General features: G+C 35.2%; 2 protein-coding genes and 2 pseudogenes across 4 annotated transcripts; 1 reads left to right on the top strand and 3 right to left on the bottom strand.

Moving 5' to 3' along the window:
• The first annotated feature begins 3,675 nt into the window (after positions 1-3,675).
• Positions 3,676-9,932, top strand: LOC145601125 (isopentenyl phosphate kinase-like). Of its 3 annotated transcripts, none has more exons than XR_014104348.1 (12): positions 3,676-3,831; positions 4,459-4,677; positions 5,430-5,527; positions 5,741-5,783; positions 6,321-6,382; positions 6,501-6,557; positions 6,709-6,903; positions 7,417-7,483; positions 7,601-7,663; positions 8,393-8,496; positions 8,794-8,953; positions 9,732-9,932. XR_014104348.1 is itself a non-coding variant. In XM_081657069.1 (12 exons), the coding sequence occupies exons 1-12, from the start codon at positions 3,774-3,776 to the stop codon at positions 8,890-8,892; spliced, it is 984 nt and encodes a 327-aa protein (XP_081513195.1). In that variant the 5' UTR covers positions 3,676-3,773; the 3' UTR covers positions 8,893-9,293. The 3 variants fall into 3 exon arrangements, 2 of the variants coding, with proteins under 2 accessions (XP_081513195.1, XP_081513194.1); XM_081657069.1 differs by lacking the exon at positions 9,732-9,932 and having other exon boundaries at positions 6,709-6,744; positions 6,826-6,903; positions 8,794-9,293; XM_081657068.1 differs by lacking the exon at positions 9,732-9,932 and having other exon boundaries at positions 8,794-9,293.
• On the bottom strand, positions 9,446-11,084 carry LOC145600857 (AAA-ATPase At3g50940 pseudogene; annotated as a pseudogene).
• Positions 11,085-11,891: 807 nt separating this feature from the next.
• Positions 11,892-14,367, bottom strand: LOC145602327 (AAA-ATPase At3g50940 pseudogene; annotated as a pseudogene).
• Positions 14,368-14,515: 148 nt separating this feature from the next.
• Positions 14,516-17,635, bottom strand: LOC145602328 (eukaryotic translation initiation factor 5A). Its single transcript, XM_081658516.1, has 5 exons — positions 17,410-17,635; positions 16,304-16,426; positions 16,167-16,223; positions 16,010-16,084; positions 14,516-14,882 (listed from the first exon to the last, which is right to left on the bottom strand). The coding sequence occupies exons 1-5, from the start codon at positions 17,530-17,532 to the stop codon at positions 14,781-14,783; spliced, it is 480 nt and encodes a 159-aa protein (XP_081514642.1). The 5' UTR covers positions 17,533-17,635; the 3' UTR covers positions 14,516-14,780.
• Between the last annotated feature and the right edge of the window lie 1,140 nt (positions 17,636-18,775).

Genomic DNA, 18,775 nt, shown 5'->3' on the forward strand with positions numbered 1-18,775 from the left:
GCATTTTGAATTAGCTTAAAGAGTGAATTGGGTTTGTAGTATTTTATTTCTTTGATTTCTCTTAGTACATGAAGTATGATTGAGAGTGAAGAATAGCTCAAGTGGTTAGGGTTTCCCTCTCGATTCTAAGAAATCTTGGGATTGATTCTCAGCCCCGCCCTTGTGACCCTCTAAACACCAAAAAAAAAAAAAAGTATATGAAGTATGGCTTTTCACTTTTTTGTTTTGTTTCCCTTTCTCACTATTATGCTGACTTTTGCAATTGGTTATAATGTTCTGTTCCTAAATATATTACTAGTATGTTAGTTTTATTTTATTGAGTTTACTATCATGTTGGATTACTCTTAATAGCGAAATTATTTTTCCTCTCCCCTCTTCTTATCCACTTTGGAGAGATCGTTATATACTTCCGGGTGTACCATAGACTCAACTAATCCAAGATTAATTTTGTTTTTAATTTGATGATTAAATGAAGAATATTTATCAAATTGAAAACAAAGTACTTATGGTATACGGTATACTCAGGTGAATATAACTAATTCCACTTTGTATGAGTTCTTGTTCTTATGGTAGATTGATTTTATTTAAAGGGAGTTAGAAATGCATTTGGTTTGACAATTTTTTTAGTTTTTTATTTCTTGATCTCTATGTTTTTTTTTTCTAATTTAATAAATCTAAATATAAAGCTTTTATTCATTCTTATCATTAACTAATTCTTAAGAATATTCTACACTTATATTGTTCTTTATATAACTATTTGACAATTGGAAAGTCATATATGTCAAAGTCAAAGTGTTACTAAACTCTTGATTCATCTATCTATACCTATACTAAAGTGGAGTTAGACCACATTATGAGCTCAACATAAAAAGTGTATAAATTACTACTCCTTCCTACGTCAAAGTAGAGTTTTAAGAAGGGAATTTTTCTCTCTTGAACCCACCTTTTTTTTTTTTTTTTTTTTGTCTTATTTATAATGAAAATAATAAATCTATTTTATTTCCAAAAAAACACTTATGTTAACATTATAAATTACACCATTAACTTAAAATAATTAGTTTTACATATATTTTTTTCTAACAATTTACATTAATTCAAAGCAAGCTTGTCCATCAATATAATGTGTTGCGTTTTCTGTATTAATTTTAAACTCCAAGCATTACTCTCACGGTTTAAGATATTATTAGTCAAAATTTTATATTGATATATGTGCCTTAGAAATGTTTAAATTAAAAATAAAAATTTTAAAAAAATAATAAAAATTAAAAAACGAATGGAATAATGTATGGTATACTTTTTTTTTTTTAAGGGTATGGAGAAGGACCTTGACTGAACCTCAACTCTCACGGTTTTTTGGTCCGGTATATGCAAATCAGAAAAGTAAGAGGGGAAGGGTAAGGGATTCCACCCTCAAAGTGCCTCTAATGAGAATTGAATCCCTAAGTAATCTTTCTCATTACACCAAGCATAGGATTAGATTTATGGATGATAAGTGAGAAAACAGAAATGTTGATACAAAAAAAGGCTGTGGTTTTCATGTGTATGTGGTTTTTAAATTTATGGGTTTTTTGTTTGGCAACTTGAATATTTTAGTATTTTTAAAGGAGGCGGCTTAAGACGAGACTACGAGAGCCTATGATTGAAAATTGGTATTGGCAAGTGGGCAACCTTGGTCCAATAATATTATATTTTATTTTATCATAATTAAACAGTGGGGAGATCGGAAGTAGCCACTAGTTATCGTGCACAACTATAAAATGCAACGTGGCAACCCCATTGTTTTGCCTCAATTCCCACGTGGTCCCTACACAACTATCTTTTCATATCTATTTCCCTTCAACTCTATACTTCGTATAATTTGAAAAGATTGATATCATACACGAAGTATATAAAAAATATCTCCTAAATTTATCTTTACACGGTTACGTCTCCGTCTCATTCCCCTTCACCTATATAATAGAGATAATAAATAGGCTTATTCATGATTTTAAAAATAATCGGTGAGCACCAAACCCTAAACCTAACCGGCATATAGAATAGTTGTAATTTTTCATCTCTCTCTATTGAGCTCATCATTAGCGCTATCTTTACTTTTATCAGTTTTATGTTTTCTTTTGTATATCTTATTATTTACTAGCTGGATAATCTACATTATTACAACCCCTCCTTTTAAATTCCAAGTTGATTCGTTTGACATCGATTCAATAAAAATTAACCACAATTTTTGGGATACATCAATGGACATGGATTTCAAGCTAACCCTCTCCGTAAAGGCCTTGAAAGGAGCCAAAGCATTCGAGTCAGTTGTAGTTTTGGTCAAGTATGGACAAGAAATCTTGTCGACAATCGAGCTAGAGTCATTCTATGTGGAGAATCGGAAGATGTAGACGAAGGATTTAGAAAGGACTCAAGTATTAAGGGTACCAATAAAAAAGTTGACTGCTGATTTGATTGCTAGGGATTTGAAAAAATATCATGATTTGGTGTTCACTATTATTGTTCAAGGTGAAAGATGGGATCTTGATTCAATGAGTGATCATAAGGAGACTATGATTAATAATTGCTTGGGCATTAAGGTTAGATTTGCACAATGGTGTAATTTGAAAAAGGGATCTATGATTAGGGCTCCATTAATGTGTAATCTTGAAACTAATTATAAACAAATAAAATGATTGTATGTTGCATTTAAGTTGCACCCTTTGAGATAGGAATATGTTGCGCGGTTAGTTTAAAATTTTTGGAATTAGTATAGCTTTAAAAATTTTAGAGTATTATTATTTTTAGATTGGTTGAATAATTTAACCCTATATGGCTCGGTAGAGATTGATCAATTTTTTTCCAAAAAAAAAAAAAAAAAAGAAAGAGATTGATTAATTCTGTGATACGACAATATAAGTTGAGTTTTCTTGCTTAAGTCTATTGTTAACCTGAAATTTAGTATTTATTTTTGCCATCAATTTCATGTTTTCTATTTACCTATTTATTTTTTATTTTAAGCACTTTTATTTTTTTTTCCTTCCTAGTTCCTATTCTTCCTTTTGTCTCCGAACCCCCTCAAATCAACCATGTTCAATGTAAAGCTTTTGTTCATTATTACTAGGCAAAAAAATAAAAATAAAAAAAATAAAAAAAAAATAAAAAAAAATGTTTACCCTCTTTGTTTTTTTTTTTTGACAATTCACCCTCTCCTTAAATACTAGTAGATCAGATGAAATCTCGGTGATTGATCACCTTATGCATGCAGGTACTTCATGACAAAAAGGAAAAATTACTACTCACTAAAGAAGTAAAGATCCTTTCTAGGGAAAAATTAATAAAAATCATTAAGGACATACTCGTATTTTATAAGGAAGCATGCATTAAGAGTCTGTTCACATTTACTGAGCTGAATTGAACTGAACAAGAGCAAGAATGAGAAAATACAAGCTAATATAGAAAAATGCACATTTTTGATAAATTGCTAATGGTATTAGGGTTTGTGGTTCTACCAAGAACTGTGCACGTTTTTTTTATATAGTACCATTTATTTACAAGCTTGTCATTTGATAAACAACTTTATTAAAAAGATTACTCGTAATAATCAAGGCACTTGTCGTACTCATAAAAACCTATTAAGGGCATTGTTGTCATTTAGCTCAAGAGTCAGCAAAGAAAGCAAGGAAAAGCATGTTCTTTTCCTACGGAGCAAATCTGAGTGATTTACTGCTTAAATTCCAGCATTTCAACTGAAAGCACAATTTCACTGATTTTACACAAAATCAACCACGATTTTCATGGAGATAGGCACTGCTACGCCACTCACTAAACCACTTCGATGCATCGTCAAGCTCGGTCTATTCTCTCTCCTTCTTTTATTTCATACTTTACTCAATTTAATTGGCTTTATTCATGTTAAATATTGACAATGAACTAAGATGGGAAGTGGGTTGGTTGTGTTTTAATCTGATTGAAATTTGTGAATGCCCCAATTAGTTTAGTTCGTTAAAATCTCGGGGTGGTAATATGGGGGGTACCCACAACTTTGGGTTGAATCTCGTCTACATCATTGACCTTTATGGCGGTGTTTGCATTAATTAACCAAATGAATTTGGGTTTAGAACAAGAATAGGATGTGGGTTTTTGAAGTTGGCATGTTTGATCTTATTTGATCAGTTTATATGCTGGAAATGAGATATGGTATATTGTGTTGGTTGCTTTGATTTCTAAGAAATTGATTTAAATTTTTGTTCTTGTCAAATTTCAGTGGTACTCGAGACTTAAGATTGAATCCCGCCTACATCATTTAACTATTGGCTCCGTTGCCTCCGTATGCATTAATTAAATAAATTTATCCGGTTAAAAACTAGAATAGTATGTGGGTTTTTGAAGTTGGCATGTATGGTCAGTTTAAATGCTGGAAATGAGATATGATGTTCTGTGTTGGTTGCTGATTTAGATTTTGTTTGTTGTCAAGTTTAGGGGGTGCAGCAATTACCTGCAAGAATGAATTGGAGAAGATAAATGAAGAAAACCTGAGAGCGGTTTCGATACACTTGAGAGAAGCAATGATGTCTGGTGAAGTTGTGGATATGGATTGGAGTAAAAGGCCTGGGAAATCAGATGTTTCTGTAGATGTAGATGGCATTTCAGATGAAATAACGTTGGAGTCCAGCAACTTTGTTGTTGTTCATGGAGCTGGTTCGTTGACTCGTTTGGAGGATCCTTTTGTTTTGGATGCATTATTCAACTGGAAGACTTGATTCTTGTCATTCTATTTATATTTAATATTTGATTAGAAGTGTTGCATCTTAAGCAGGTTAAATCAAACATAGATTATTCTCGAGCCTTGACCAGTATATTTGAATCTTGATTACTTGTTTCTGTGTGCGTTATAGCTTTGCTTTGATCATATATGTGGTTGAACTCGATTAAGTTTTCACCTGTTTATTGAACAATGCCATGAGGGGAGAAAAGGTATGAGATCTGAGATACCATAGAAAGTGAACTAAGGAAAGTAGATGAGTCACTGTGCATTTTTAATATCCGAAAAGTCATCTGAAATCAGTGTCATTTATCATTGGGAAGCCTGTATAGTCTTGGTAGATTGTGGTTTGTAACAAGCTAGTGGACCAGAAGTCATATGGCTCTGTGCTATAGTGCAAAACTGGTCATAACAAGAGACATTTCTTCTATATTTCAAAAAGATTAACTCAGGTTTTAGTAGCTATGCATTTGTTCTGTTTTATTTCGACATTGGTTGGGTGGACTGTGGTGAACTCTATTAGTTATAAAGTTAATCAAGAATTGTAATTCTAATGCTTGACGTAGTGAGCTTTCATATATTCTATGTGCATGTCAAATTAATTTTTGGATTTGTGGTTGTTACTTTATTTTCTTGCAATCTTGCCTCTTTGGTGATCCTAAGCATATGAACCTTACTGCTTATATAGGCTCATTCGGTCATTTTCAAGCCAGCAAATCAGGGGCACACAAGGGAGGATTGGATCAGTCTCTTGTCAAAGCCGGCTTTGTTGCAACCAGAATTTCAGTAAGTTTTGTTGAATTCCCCCTAATTTTTGCAGCAAGATACTTCGTATAAGTTTGTCCAATAGTTTGTAGTTGCAAAATTCTTGAAAAAGCTCAGTCAAAGTATAAAAACTTGTGCCTGATGTGGCTATCTTTCTAAGCTGCCTTGACTAGCACATGATAAAGCTTTTTCATACGGTGTTTATGAAGAGTATCATTAGTTTCTTTTTTACAGGTCACATCACTCAATCTTGAAATTGTGAGGGCACTAGCTCGAGGTAAACTTATGTTGCAGTAATTTCTGTATATCTTGATTGCCTATTATTTTTTATTCCTGGTTAAGTGGAGGTGTATAAATTAATCTATCAAAAAAAAAAAAAAAAAAAAAATCGAAGGAATGGTTGGAACCACTGGCAATTCTATGAAAAGCTTGGATAATGAAGTTTAATCATTCAGTACCAGACTTGTTAGTTTTAAAACCTTACAATAGAAATCCACACTTTATTTCTTGTGGTTTAAAACACTCTGTTTTCAAAAAGTTTGAAATTGTAAATAAATATCGATACCAAGAAGAATACTGCTTCTTGATCTGTGTTACCTATTTGTTTGGGAGGGAAAAATTGTCGGATGGTGAAAAGGGATGCTCGTTTTGCAAATTAAACTATTATTTGCTGCTCTTAAGTTTGTTCCAAAACACTTAAGCCTCAATTTTTTATATGTATTTAACTAAGTGCTTCATATAAGTACTTGAAGGAATATCACTTTGTGCTTGAGTAAAAGATACGGTGATTAACTAACTTGCTGCTCTGTTACAGAGGGTATCCCTTCAGTTGGAATATCTCCATTTTCGGGTGGATGGACAACGTTTCAGAGAAATGTTAGTGACTATTGATAATGTCAATTTTTGTAACTCATATGCTTTTCTCCTGCAAACATACCTTTAGACATGATTACTCCATAAACCTAATTTAATCAATGCAGCATTGTATATACAGGTTGCTTCCGCTGATGTCACAACGGTGGCTAAAACTATTGACTCTGGTTTCATCCCTGTAAGTCCAATGTTCGTTTGCTGTTACTGTGCCTGTAAGATAACACCAACAAATAGCATTTTTCTTCTTTGACATGTAGTTGGTGTATTCAAGCTGTCATTAAAAAATCTTGTTTGATACATGCATGAGCATTAATAGTCTTGATTACTAGGTCCTGCACGGGGATGCAGTGCTTGATCATTCACAGGTTTGCCATCATATGTCTAGCTCTTTACTTTACCTGTTCAAAATAATGTTCCTGTGCTTGCTTACATTATTATACCTACAGGGTTGCACGATTTTGAGTGGGGATGTAATTATACGGCATATTGCAGAAATTTTGAAGCCTGAATATGTTGTTTTCCTTGTATCCCTTTTGTTAGTGTGTATATCTTTTGTGGAGATGGTCTACTAATACTCTTGCATAAAAGGTTTTAGTATGAAATAGGCATTTGTTTGCCAAAAATTTTCTGTTTATTAGCTTTGTTTCCACCAGATCTTGAATGACATCTCCCTTCACTGTGACATTTTTAACATGTGATTGTTAAACAGTAAATGATTAATTAGCTGAAAACATAGTTACCAAATGCTCTAGTATGAGATTGGGTATGATTATACAGTTCACTACCTAATATGTTAAATTAAGCCAAGAATATACCACTTGTTAAAATTCATTTTCTCAGTTTGTGGTTCACGAGAAAATTATTGATTTAGGTAACACTGATTGAAATAGCAAAAAAAATAATAACAAAAAATAAAAAAAAAATAAAAAAAAAATAAAAAGGAAATTATCGGCAGTCTCCATTACTCGATTTACTGTGGATCAGCGTTGTTTCAGCAAGCAGTTCATAAAAGTTTTCCTATACAATCATTTATCAAGACAGATGTTTTTGGTGTATATGACCGTCCACCGTCAGAACCTGATGCAATGTTGTTAAAAGAGATAGGTAAGCAGTCTCTGGGGGATTGCAGTGTTCTGTGACTTTACTCAGTTGAAAGTTTAGATGTGAGTAATCATTATGATGTTTCTACACAATTGCATGATCTATTTTAGCTTCTGACAGCTGTCGATGAAGAAGGAAGCTGGCGTGTTGTGAATCCGGTCCCGAAATCTATAAATGAACAAGGTATATGATTAGCAGGATAATTTAATTTCTGAACAATGCTGGAAAGATGAATTCTCAGTGCTTTGGAATGTTTCTGAGTATTGACTTATCATGGATCATATTTATATAGAATGCTATACAACCATTGAAGTTTATGATAATTCTGTTAGGATCCTTTCCTCTCTTTCTGGGAATAGTTGAAGCCTAAGAAACTACACTGAGAATCTGTAGAGTGCTTTAATGCATGAAGGAATTTGAGAAGACATCAGTGGACTGAATAATTGAAAGCTGATTTCTGTTTATTTTAATTTTTTTGTCTACAGTTCAATCTTATATTATTTCAAATTTTCAACTAATTGAAAAATACGAAGACAGTTACTACTCAATATGTAGTGCATACAGGCAGCTACTGTATTTAATGACTTCATCTTGTCTTATCTTGAAATCTGTAACAGTTGATATCAATTTGTGCTTGTCTCGCCTTGGTTTTAATCAACTTTCCATAGTGCCTGGTTTCAGTTGCTTTCCTGTTTTCACTGAAACATAGTAGTTGCAGATGATAATTGATAAGATGTCTGGGAGGAGAGACAGTGGTTTTGGGGAACATGGTGGCTTCTTACTTAGATCTCTTTATAGTAAACCTATTGATAAATTTCTTCTGCACTAATAAGTGAGTCGGGGGAAATTTCACATATAGCCCCTATGAAGAATAAAGTGATATGATTCTCATCCAGTTATTGTGTTATACAGTTGAGATAACTGTTGCTGCTCATGATACAACCGGGGGCATGGTGACCAAAATTTCCGAAGCAGCAGCTATTGCAAAACTTGGTATTGATGTATATATCGTAAAGGTAAACACTTCTTCCCTTTTGTGAGATTGTATCTAAGCCAATTGAACATTTTCCAGTGATTATGAGTAAAGCTTGCTGCAAAAGTCTCTGGAGGGGCTTGTGAAATCTAATTTTAAATCCAACTATCTTGCTCTTTGTTATAAACTACCTAAAAGGGCCTCCACCCCCCCCCCCCCCCCCCCCTCCCCTCTTTCCAAATATAGGTTCCCTGGGGTTTGAAAATCAATATTGGCTGTAACTTCTTTGCCTTTTACTCAATATCGCAAGTGTTGTCTGAAATATCTTTGTCTGCTGCAGGCAGCCACAGATCATTCCTTGAAGGCCTTAACAGGGGAAGTAAAAGGGAAAATTCCTGATGATTGGATGGGTACAGCCATCCGTTTTATGAGAAAATAGTCATCAACAGCTTTTCATGTGCATCTGGGGCAGCATAAACATATATAATCCGTTACCTCCGGTAATCACTGACTACCATTTACCTAAACATATCATCCTTGACTCTGTTTGCAATTTCATAACTCATAAATCAGTGGAACTCAGCATTTTGGACAGTAACCCTTTTTGGTATTTCCCCTATGTAACCCGCATAAACCGTTTGCTTTACTGGAGGAACCATAGCATGAATCAATAAGCATACAGAGTAGATTGTTTTTATTAGGGTCATCAGCTTACTCTTTAATTCTTTATATTAAATTTAGACATGACAATATTTTTGATCTCATCTCAAAATGCAGTTTGTGTCTCTCCTGTATCAAACTATAGCTACACTTGAGTGATAATTACTGTTCATTACAATGTGTAGACATTTTGAAGTTTTGTAGTTTTTGTATATAGTTAAGTTTTGATAGAGCATTCGAGCATAATGGACACAAACCAAATTGCTATAGCAAAGTGGAACATCAATATTGATATGTGACATAACGAGGTAGGAGGACAAAAGTTTTGGTTCAAAAAGTAGAACCTGACTTCTCACTGTTTCAAAAGAATCATACAGCCTAATCTAGTTAATGTTTGAAAGATCCAATTGTAAGTAATATAGGTATCAGGTGCTAAAAAAAATGTAATTTTGAGTTCATGAGAAAATATCTTGGTAGGAATCACATGATAGTTGTCATTTTGGGAGGAAGCTACAGAATTCAGTAGATACAGCAATAATCTTTGATGTGCTTGATTATATCTGGACCACTATAAATTTATAGATTTTCTTGAGCCTGGTCATCTTCTTTCTTCATAAGGAGGAGCTGCACAAACCCTTCAAGCGCTTCATCAACATCATCGCTTTTCATCAGTTCCTCTGCTGCTGCTGCAGGGGTAACTTCTACCTCTTTGATCAGTTCTTCAATTTGAGTGAACAAAGGGTGGCTACTGATGTTGAGATAGTTAGAGGCTAAAACTGAAAACCCACCAAAAGTTAGATAAGACAAATGAATGTGCATGTCCATTCGGCCTGGTCTTATCAAAGCTGGATCAAGCCTCTCCTTGTAGTTTGTTGTGAATACAATGATCCTCTCATCCCCACAACTTGACCACAGCCCATCGATGAAGTTCAACAGCCCTGCCAGAGGTAATGAATGGTCATCTCCTGAGCCTTCATTATTGTAGTTTATATCTGCAGTGCAGTCTTCACCAATACCACTAGAGACCTGATGTTGCCTGTTCTGCAACTTATTGCTGCTGCAATCTATGTCCTCTATCACTATTATGGACCGATTGGAAGTGGAGACCAACAATTGTCTAAAATCCAAGTTGTACCTCATCTTGGAGAGGTCAAAGTCATATATGTGGAACTTAAGATAGTTTGCCATGGCAGCAACCAAGCTAGATTTCCCTGTCCCTGGAGGTCCATGCAGCAAGTAACCCCTCTTCCAGACTTTACCCACACGGCGATAAAACTCCCTCCTCCTCACAAACCTATCCAAATCAGCAATGAGTGCCCTTTTAACCTCGGGCTCCATGGCCAGTGTGTCGAATGTTGATGGATGTTGAAGGTTGATTGATGACTCATTGTCATGGAATTCCCCGAGCTGGTAGAGTTTAACTACTCTGTTTTCTTCATGAATTCTTTTTGCAGTTTTTAATACAAAAGGAATGTATCTCCCTAAAACCTTCTCCTTGTGTTGCTTGTGAAAATTCAACTCCATGGATTTATGCTCTTTCCTTTGTGACTCCTCGCTTCTGATCAGCATCACCCATCTCAATGTGATCCCCTCAAAGGAATCGAGGATTTCCTCCCCTTTGTCAATGCTGACCGAGAAGTCTTTATCTCTCATTGCTTTGCTCAACTTGAGCCGCTTGTTCGAGTGGTTGATTTTGGTGCTCAAGTAGGTCTGGGCTGCTTCATAGATTTGATTCTGGGTGAGCCCATTGCATTGCTCATCAATGCTGAGTGTCAGGATTTCTTTTTCTGTTGAAAGAACTTGGAACAGTTTCCCGAGTTTCATAACAAACTTTTCTTGGAGGTTTTGAGGGATTATTTGGTATGTGATGCTTTGGACTTCGTTTAACACGGTTTTCACCACTATCACAGATGCTGCAAAAGCTGTGTAGGCTGATACTACGGATGTGGCCGAAGGCAGATTTGTAGCCATGGGTTTTAATGCTTAGGTATGAAACTACTGATGTTGCTGAAGGCAATTTTAAGGCTAAGATATATAGGCTCCACTACAAACAGAGAAGAAAATGTGAATTAGAGAATTCTTAATCTGCTTTACACTCACAGTTGCCTTCAGCTTTTTGGATTTTTGAATTGGTTTTGTGAAATCAGAGTCCAGTAGCTAGACAATATATACACTACGAAATTATAGACAAGAAAAGCTTCTGTAACAAGATTGCATAAAATATTACTCGTTTTAAGAAATTAATAATGTAGAAGAGAGGTTTCAAAGCTTCTCTAACAAGATTTAATTTCTATCACCAATGATTTATGTGCTGACACTATGAACAAAGTCAACTATGTTTGCAAGTATCTTATTATTATTTTTTAATTATCATGCTGTGTTTTGGTATCACCTTTGATAAATGATAGGTTACCTCCCTGCTGCTTGTTCTTTCATGAAGAACCGGATTGACTGCGAATTCTATTGCAGCTTGGTTGTCGAGAACAAAAACACTTGATCTCATGATACTGCAACTGCAAGTACCTGAGAGCCACCGTGAAGCTATTGTCAGGGTTTATACTGAATTCGTTGCATGCATCCATTGTGTGTGTATAACAGTTCTTTGAATCTCTTAGGTTCAAGCCATGTAACCCATGTTCATATGGCTGAAAGGAAGCAAAAAGATTTAAGGGTATTTGATGGTTCATGGTTGCATTACTTGCATACTCTAAATTGAAAAGGTTGTGGCTGTTTGAAACGCTTCAGATGCGTGAGTTACAGTTACATAACCTGACATAATCATCTTAGGAATGATGGATTTAAACATGAACCTGTAATATGTCGTATACATTCAACAAATCATGTTGAACATAATCTTGTTGTTGTGAACAATTAAGATTTGAAGTAGCAGTACATATTTAAAGAATAAATACTCTAAACTTCTCATCTGAAAGAGAGATACAATGCTCTAAAGATACAGTGAATCTTAACTGTGCAAATTGATAACTTCTGTACCAATTTGCATTTATAGATTTTCCTGAACCTGTTTGCCTTTTTCCTTCTTAAGGAGCAGCTGCATAAACCCTTGAAGCACTTCATCAATATCATCGCTTTTCATCAGCTCCTGTGCAGCTTCTGCAGGGGTAACTTGTACCTCTTTTAACAGCTCTTCAATTTGCTCGAACAAAGCATGGCTACTGATGTTGAGGTAGTTGGATGATAAGATCTTAAATCCACCGAAAGTCAAATAAGACATGTGAATGTGCACATCCATTCGGCCTGGCCTTATCAAAGCTGGATCGAGCCTCTCCTTGTAATTGGTTGTAAACACGATGATCCTCTCATCCCCACAGCTTGACCACAGCCCATCAATGAAGTTCAACAGCCCCGCTAGTGGTACTGTATGGTCATCTCCTGAACCTTCATTAGTTTGCCTGTTATGGAACTTGGTATAGCCACAATCTATGTCCTCGATCACTATTATGGACCGATTGGTTGTGGAAACCAACAAGCGTCTAAAATCCATGTCCTGCTTCATCCTGGAGAGGTCAAAGTCGTAAATGTGGAACTTTAGGTAGTTTGCCATGGCAGCAACCAAGCTAGACTTCCCGGTCCCTGGAGGTCCATGCAGCAAATAACCCCTCTTCCATACCTTTCCTACACGGTGATAAAACTCCCGTCTCCTCACAAACTTATCAAGATCATCAATGAGTGCCCTTTTAACCTCGGGCTCCATGGCCAATGTGTCGAATGTTGATGGATGATGGAGGTTGGTTGAGGACGGATCATTAAAGGGATCTCCCATTTTGTAGAGCTTTATAACTCTGGTTTCATCCTGAATTTTTTTAGCAGTTTCCAAGACAAAAGGAATGTATCTCCCTAAAACCTTCTCCTTGTGTTGCTTGTTGAAATTCAATTCCATGGACAGCATGTTCACTTTATGACCCATATGACTTTCAGATACCTCGTCGCTAACGAGCTTAACCCACCTCAACGTGATCCCTTCAAAGGAATCAAGGATCACTTCCCCTTTGTCAATGCTGACTGAGAGGTCTTTATCTCTCGGTGCTTTGCTCAATTTAAGGCGCTTGTTCGAGTGGTTGATTTTGGTGCTCAAGTAGGTATGGGCAGCTTCATAGACTTCGTTCTTGGTGAGAGTGTCACATTGCTTGCTGATGTTAATGGTCAAGATTTCTTCCCCTGTAAAACGAATTTTGAATAGTTGACTGAATTTCACAATCATCTTTTCTTGAAGGGTTTGAGGGATGACTTGGTTTGCGAGGTTTCGAACTTCATTGAGCATTGTTTTGACCACCATTATCGATGCTGCAAAAGCGGTGTAGGCTGATAATACTGAGGTGGCTGAAGGCATATTTGGAGCCATGGAATCAATTGATGATGGAGAAGAGCTATACTCTAAAGTCTAAATCTTATTGTGGTTTTGTTTTTAGGCCAAGAAATGTAAGGTAAAACTGACTCGTCACTTTTATACAACTTTAACAAGGCATTTCTCTTAATGCATAAGGCTTCAAAAACTAGTACAACGTTTTTAATGTTATTGTAGGTACACTGCACATTTGACTGAGTTGTAAAGTGTTCTTTCTAAGTTGGAAAGGTGTTACTCCGTATTAGCTTTGTTTTATCTGTCTTCTTTTGCAGAAGTTGCATACATTGCATTGATTTTTTACCATATTGATTTACATACTTCCTGCTTCAAGACTGGCTTGAGGAAAGGCCCCAGCTAACATCACTTCAATGAAGATTCTCTATATATTTTATAAGTAAAAAATATTATATTTACGGGTTAAATGGTCCAAGTGGTTTACTATATTCTACTCACTCCGTCCCTTTATTATTTTTCTCTGCATTCCCTACTTTCCCGTTCCCATCCAAATCCTTAATAGACAATTAGGTTCTTCAATCACCACTTTACCTATTTAAGAACCATGTATCTTTATGTTCACTTCAACTTTGCTTCAAGTGATGGCTTAAAGAAGTTGCACTCCAACTAGCACTGTAATATCACTCCCACTGGATCTACAATTAATAGACAATTTGACATACTCACATACAAGAGCCGAGATCTCAAGCAGCCCTCCTAAAGTTAACCAAATCAATCTGCATGACAATACCGTCTAGTGAAAGTGATCAAAACATTCCTTTTTCACTAAAACTAAATCTTCCTACAATCCTACTATCAAAAAAATCAACATAGGGAAAGCTCTTAGTATTGAAATTACCTCAAAATCCATCATCCGCCTGAAGGCCGTTTGATGGTTCTGATTACACATTTGTACGAGAGCCACACCTACCAAGTACCAACTATACTGAAAATTGAGAATCAGAGTTTTTTCTACTTACAGTCACTTCAACAAGGACAACGCCTTTTGTGATAGTGGTATAACTTGTCTGACAGCAGAAACTGATTCACAAAATGCAACAGATTTCATATAGATTAACCCAATATCATACCAGTACATCATTGACAGGAAACATAATGTAAAAATTTGATGATAATAAGTCAAACATAAAGAGTTATGATGAGGAGCTAACATGAGGCCCCATGACAAGTCTTTCCCAGCATATTCTCAAACACATGGAATCTGAGTAAAGCTAACAATATCAATATTAATATATTTCATTCAACGCTCTAATGCGTCGGACAACTTGAACCGATCAGAAGTCAATTTACTTGGGTCCAATATCCTTAAGACCACAGATCTGTTCTTCTCCCATGGCACACTGCACACTCACAATCAGGTCTTTCCCCTCGGCAAATCCATCCTTGATCTGTGAAGTACAGAGCAATACAGATTATTAGCAACTGACTATTATATGACAGTTAAGACAAAAAGGTTTGATACATTGACCAGATCATATATAAAGAGTAGTAGTTCATTTCAATTTAAAGAGTAGTGTGTGGCATTCAAATTTGTTCATAAATGTAAAAATCAATGCAGCAAAGGCGATGATGAGGTCATCATGGAACGTGAGGCATGTAAGAATTTTATGAAGCACATATTGCCATAAAAGGAGAAAATAAACCACAAGATTTGTTTTTATATAAAAAGGCAAGGATGTTCCTTTTAATGCTATGGCAGCTAGAAGCTGTTTGGGACATTATAAAAAACAATGACACCTATGTTGCAAGAAGAATAGTTGTAATCAATATACGTGAAGTAAATTCTATGGGATTAAGGGATTGATTGATTGATTGGATATACGTGAAGTAAATAAAGGCTTTTAAACACATAGTTGTGAAAATTTTGAAGACCGAAGTATAAAAAGCTTGAAAACATAAACAATTATCAGACCATTAAAAAATACTTCCTCCCAAAATTTAGTTGTCTATACTTCATTTTGGGTGTCTCAAAAGGTTGTGCCTCTTTATGATCTTTCTATACTTAGCTTACAAGTTACAACGGGTTTACATCTTTCACATATAAAACACCCTAACATTTCTCCAACTTTCATGCCATTATTTACCTTGTTTTCTTTCCCACATAAAATACCGAGGTTGTCTAAATCAATAATAACTCATCATTAATGACAATAATAAGTATCCGTTGGTGTTTTTAGACCTCATGTTGGTACAAAAATTGTACCAATATATAAGATAAAAAAATATCAATAAGACTATTGGTAATTTTAGATTATACCTACATGAGATCTACAAGTACCAAACGGACACTTATAATTAAAATTGATGACGAGAGTAATTATTGGGGTGGACTTCCTGATAAAATTCCCCTAGATGCAAAACTTCATTAAATGCATGTTTGGTTTACCATCAGTGCACATGAGACAACCCACCAGATTTTTATGCTATTAAATGACATAAGATGAGACAATGACGTAAGGAGTATTAACAGGTACAATGAATACTAAGGTCATAAGCAGTGTTGGTATACACAGACCTGCTTCAGCAGAGCTTCATCGGTTGGCAGCTTCAAGTCATCCTTAGTGTCACCACTATCAGTCAGCAGGCTCACCTGATATATTAATTTGGTTAGACGCACCTAAATATTAAAGAACAAAGCCAAACAAAATCACATTAGAGACTAGTATGCTTACAAAACCATCCTCAGTTATGTCAAGGAGCTGGTAATCAGTACGAGTGACATGGGGAACCTGCAAAATCATTGATGAATTCCATTTAGTTCAAGGAATGGACAGTATGAAGAAGAAAGAAGACATGGATAGGGCCATACATCACAATTGTGAGAAGATGGAACAATATCTTCAAGCTTCTTCCCATTAAAAATATCAATACCAACAAAGTTACATTTGGCATGTCCGTGCTTGCCGGTCTTAGAAGTGGATACTTCAACGACCTACAATATCAAAACAAGATTTGTGGTGAGTAATTTGATTTCAGTTAGCATTCTGACTTCTTGCAATGCTAACAGCAGTTCTAAACTTTGATGTCATCAAAAAATTGCTCTTGCCAACAAAAAGAGACACAGGAACACAAGAACCTTTATTATAAACCATTGACAACCCTTTTGATTCTCTTCCCTTCATCTTCAAATGACTAAGAAATAACCAAAATCAAGAACATCCATTGCTCATTTGATAGAATCACAGAAAGATAACACACAGTAAAGTCAAAAAATTCATTCACGTCTGCACATCAACAGCTCAAAAACTTTATCAACAGCCATCTTCGGCGTGAAAAACCTGTGCCCACAGTAGACGATTTCATCGAACATCAATAACATACAGCATAACCAAATTAATGTACTTGTATACATTGTTTCCCATTAACAACATATTCCAAAAACATGTTAATTAACACAATAAAAAACATGTCTCATGTCATTTTTTTTTCTCTCAAAACAGGAGAAAAAAATGTATATTTTTCATTTTTCAACCCTTCAACAGATCGAAATGCGTTCCAAAAAATCTAGCTGAATGATTTCCAACGCAGCTGAAATACCTCATAAAATTATCAAGACAATCGCCTTAAAATCTCATTGAAGAAAAACCCAAAAACGACAACTTTAAAAAAAAAAAAAAAACCTAGTTATATTCATATTCAACTGAAAACCCATAACCATATTACCAGGAATATAAAATAGAAATCAGACTAAAAAGAAAATAAAAGGGGGGAAATCCCAGCAGAAATCGAAAGCAATCATTATCAATACAAAAAATCTCACAAAAACCCTAGAATCCGAGCTAAAAACAAAGTCAAATAATAAAATTTCACTCTTTTATATGAAATTTAAGGAAAAACACAACAAACCCACAAAATCAGAGAAATGAAAGAGTAATCTGAACCAAAAAACAGCATGAAAATCGAGAAAAAATAAACCTTGCAAGGGCGATTCTTGATGACGATGTAACCATTCTTACGGATGGTACCAGCTTGTTGAGGGAAAGTCTTGGAGGCTCCGGCATCAGCCTTGGACTCGAACTGGTGTTCTTCGTCAGACATGGTTATGGTTACCAGTTACGAATCAAGGAGAAGGAGGAGAGAGAAAATGAGAAAACCTAGATTTCACCCAACAAGGAGAGGAAGAGAGCCGTCTGCGTTTAATGTAAGCGACTCACTGCCTTTATATGTGGGATACTCACTCTGCGGGATGTGGATAGACGCATTTCTCATTGATTGCGTTTTTTTTTTTTTTTGTACACTCATTTTTTTTAAATAAGATTGCAACTGTTTGACTAGACACACTTGTCGATATATAATTTGACCATTAGACGTTAAGTTTTTTTGATTGATGCCTTCACTTGAATGTCCTCGGCTAACTTGACCATCATAAGCCTCGATCACCAACAAATCAATGTTCCTTGAGATATAGACATTCATTTCTCCCCTAGATAACAAATAGGCAATAAATAGGTATGTGGAGTGCCCATCGAGTCGTTGACATATAATTGCTAAGCGAGCTTGTATTGCTTCATTTACATCTGTCTCATTTCCTCAAAAGGCTTGTGTATGACATTGTCGATAGATAGGATGAGCGGCCGCGTTCTATGATCCAGTGTCAAAACAATCGAAGCATGGCACTAATTGATAGATGCGAGAGAAACCTTGAAACAAATGACTATTTGAATGGATATCTTATTTTGTGACGTGGTGTAGCAGAAAAATAATCATGAACATTATGTTTTGAGATTGTCGTTGATTGTTAGAACTAGAAACATATAAACAAGGTGGAAAAAAATTTAAAATGTTCGTGTTATTTTTTAAAATTAGAAAAGAATTGTACTTAACTTCAAACAACAATACTAAGGGCCTATTCTATTCAGATTATTTTCAGTTCAGTTCAGTTCTTAACTTCCTTCTCTCATAAAATATTTAGTTCAATTCATTTCAGTTCAGCTCCAATAAGTTTAGTTCAGTTCAGTTCACCTCAGTTCAATCAATCAGAATAGGCCCTAAGTGTCTTATATGTAAATCACAGTGAAATAAAGTGATTCCTATCGGAGATGAAATTAAATTCCAAGATACGTTTGATCCACCTTTTTTTTAAACCAAGCTGCGAATATCATTAAAGGAGATCAATTTCCGCCACAACAATCAAGCTTTGCGGAAAAGGACCAAGAGAAACAAAATTATTACCTCATCGAGTATCCCACCTAACAACATGATGGGCTAGAGTATTACCCACATGCTTAAAATGAGAGGAAAAAAAAATAATTAAAATACAATGCCAAACTAGAAATATATC

The sequence above is a fragment of the Chenopodium album genome, chromosome 21 (assembly GCF_948465745.1).
Source record: "Chenopodium album chromosome 21, dcCheAlbu1.1, whole genome shotgun sequence".
Classification (NCBI taxonomy): domain Eukaryota; kingdom Viridiplantae; phylum Streptophyta; class Magnoliopsida; order Caryophyllales; family Amaranthaceae; genus Chenopodium; species Chenopodium album.

Bases quoted from the DNA above. Each gene is read 5' to 3' on its own strand.
- LOC145601125 (XM_081657068.1), top strand. From the start codon at position 3,774: ATGGAGATAGGCACTGCTACGCCACTCACTAAACCACTTCGATGCATC. The intron at 4,678-5,429 runs GTTCGTTGACTC...CTGCTTATATAG, and splicing joins TGTTGTTGTTCATGGAGCTG to GCTCATTCGGTCATTTTCAA. The intron at 7,484-7,600 runs GTAAGCAGTCTC...AGCTTCTGACAG, and splicing joins AATGTTGTTAAAAGAGATAG to CTGTCGATGAAGAAGGAAGC.
- LOC145602328 (XM_081658516.1), bottom strand. From the start codon at position 17,532: ATGTCTGACGAAGAACACCAGTTCGAGTCCAAGGCTGATGCCGGAGCC. The intron at 16,085-16,166 runs GTAAGCATACTA...TTAATATATCAG, and splicing joins ACATAACTGAGGATGGTTTT to GTGAGCCTGCTGACTGATAG. The intron at 14,883-16,009 runs GTCTGTGTATAC...TGTACTTCACAG, and splicing joins ATGAAGCTCTGCTGAAGCAG to ATCAAGGATGGATTTGCCGA.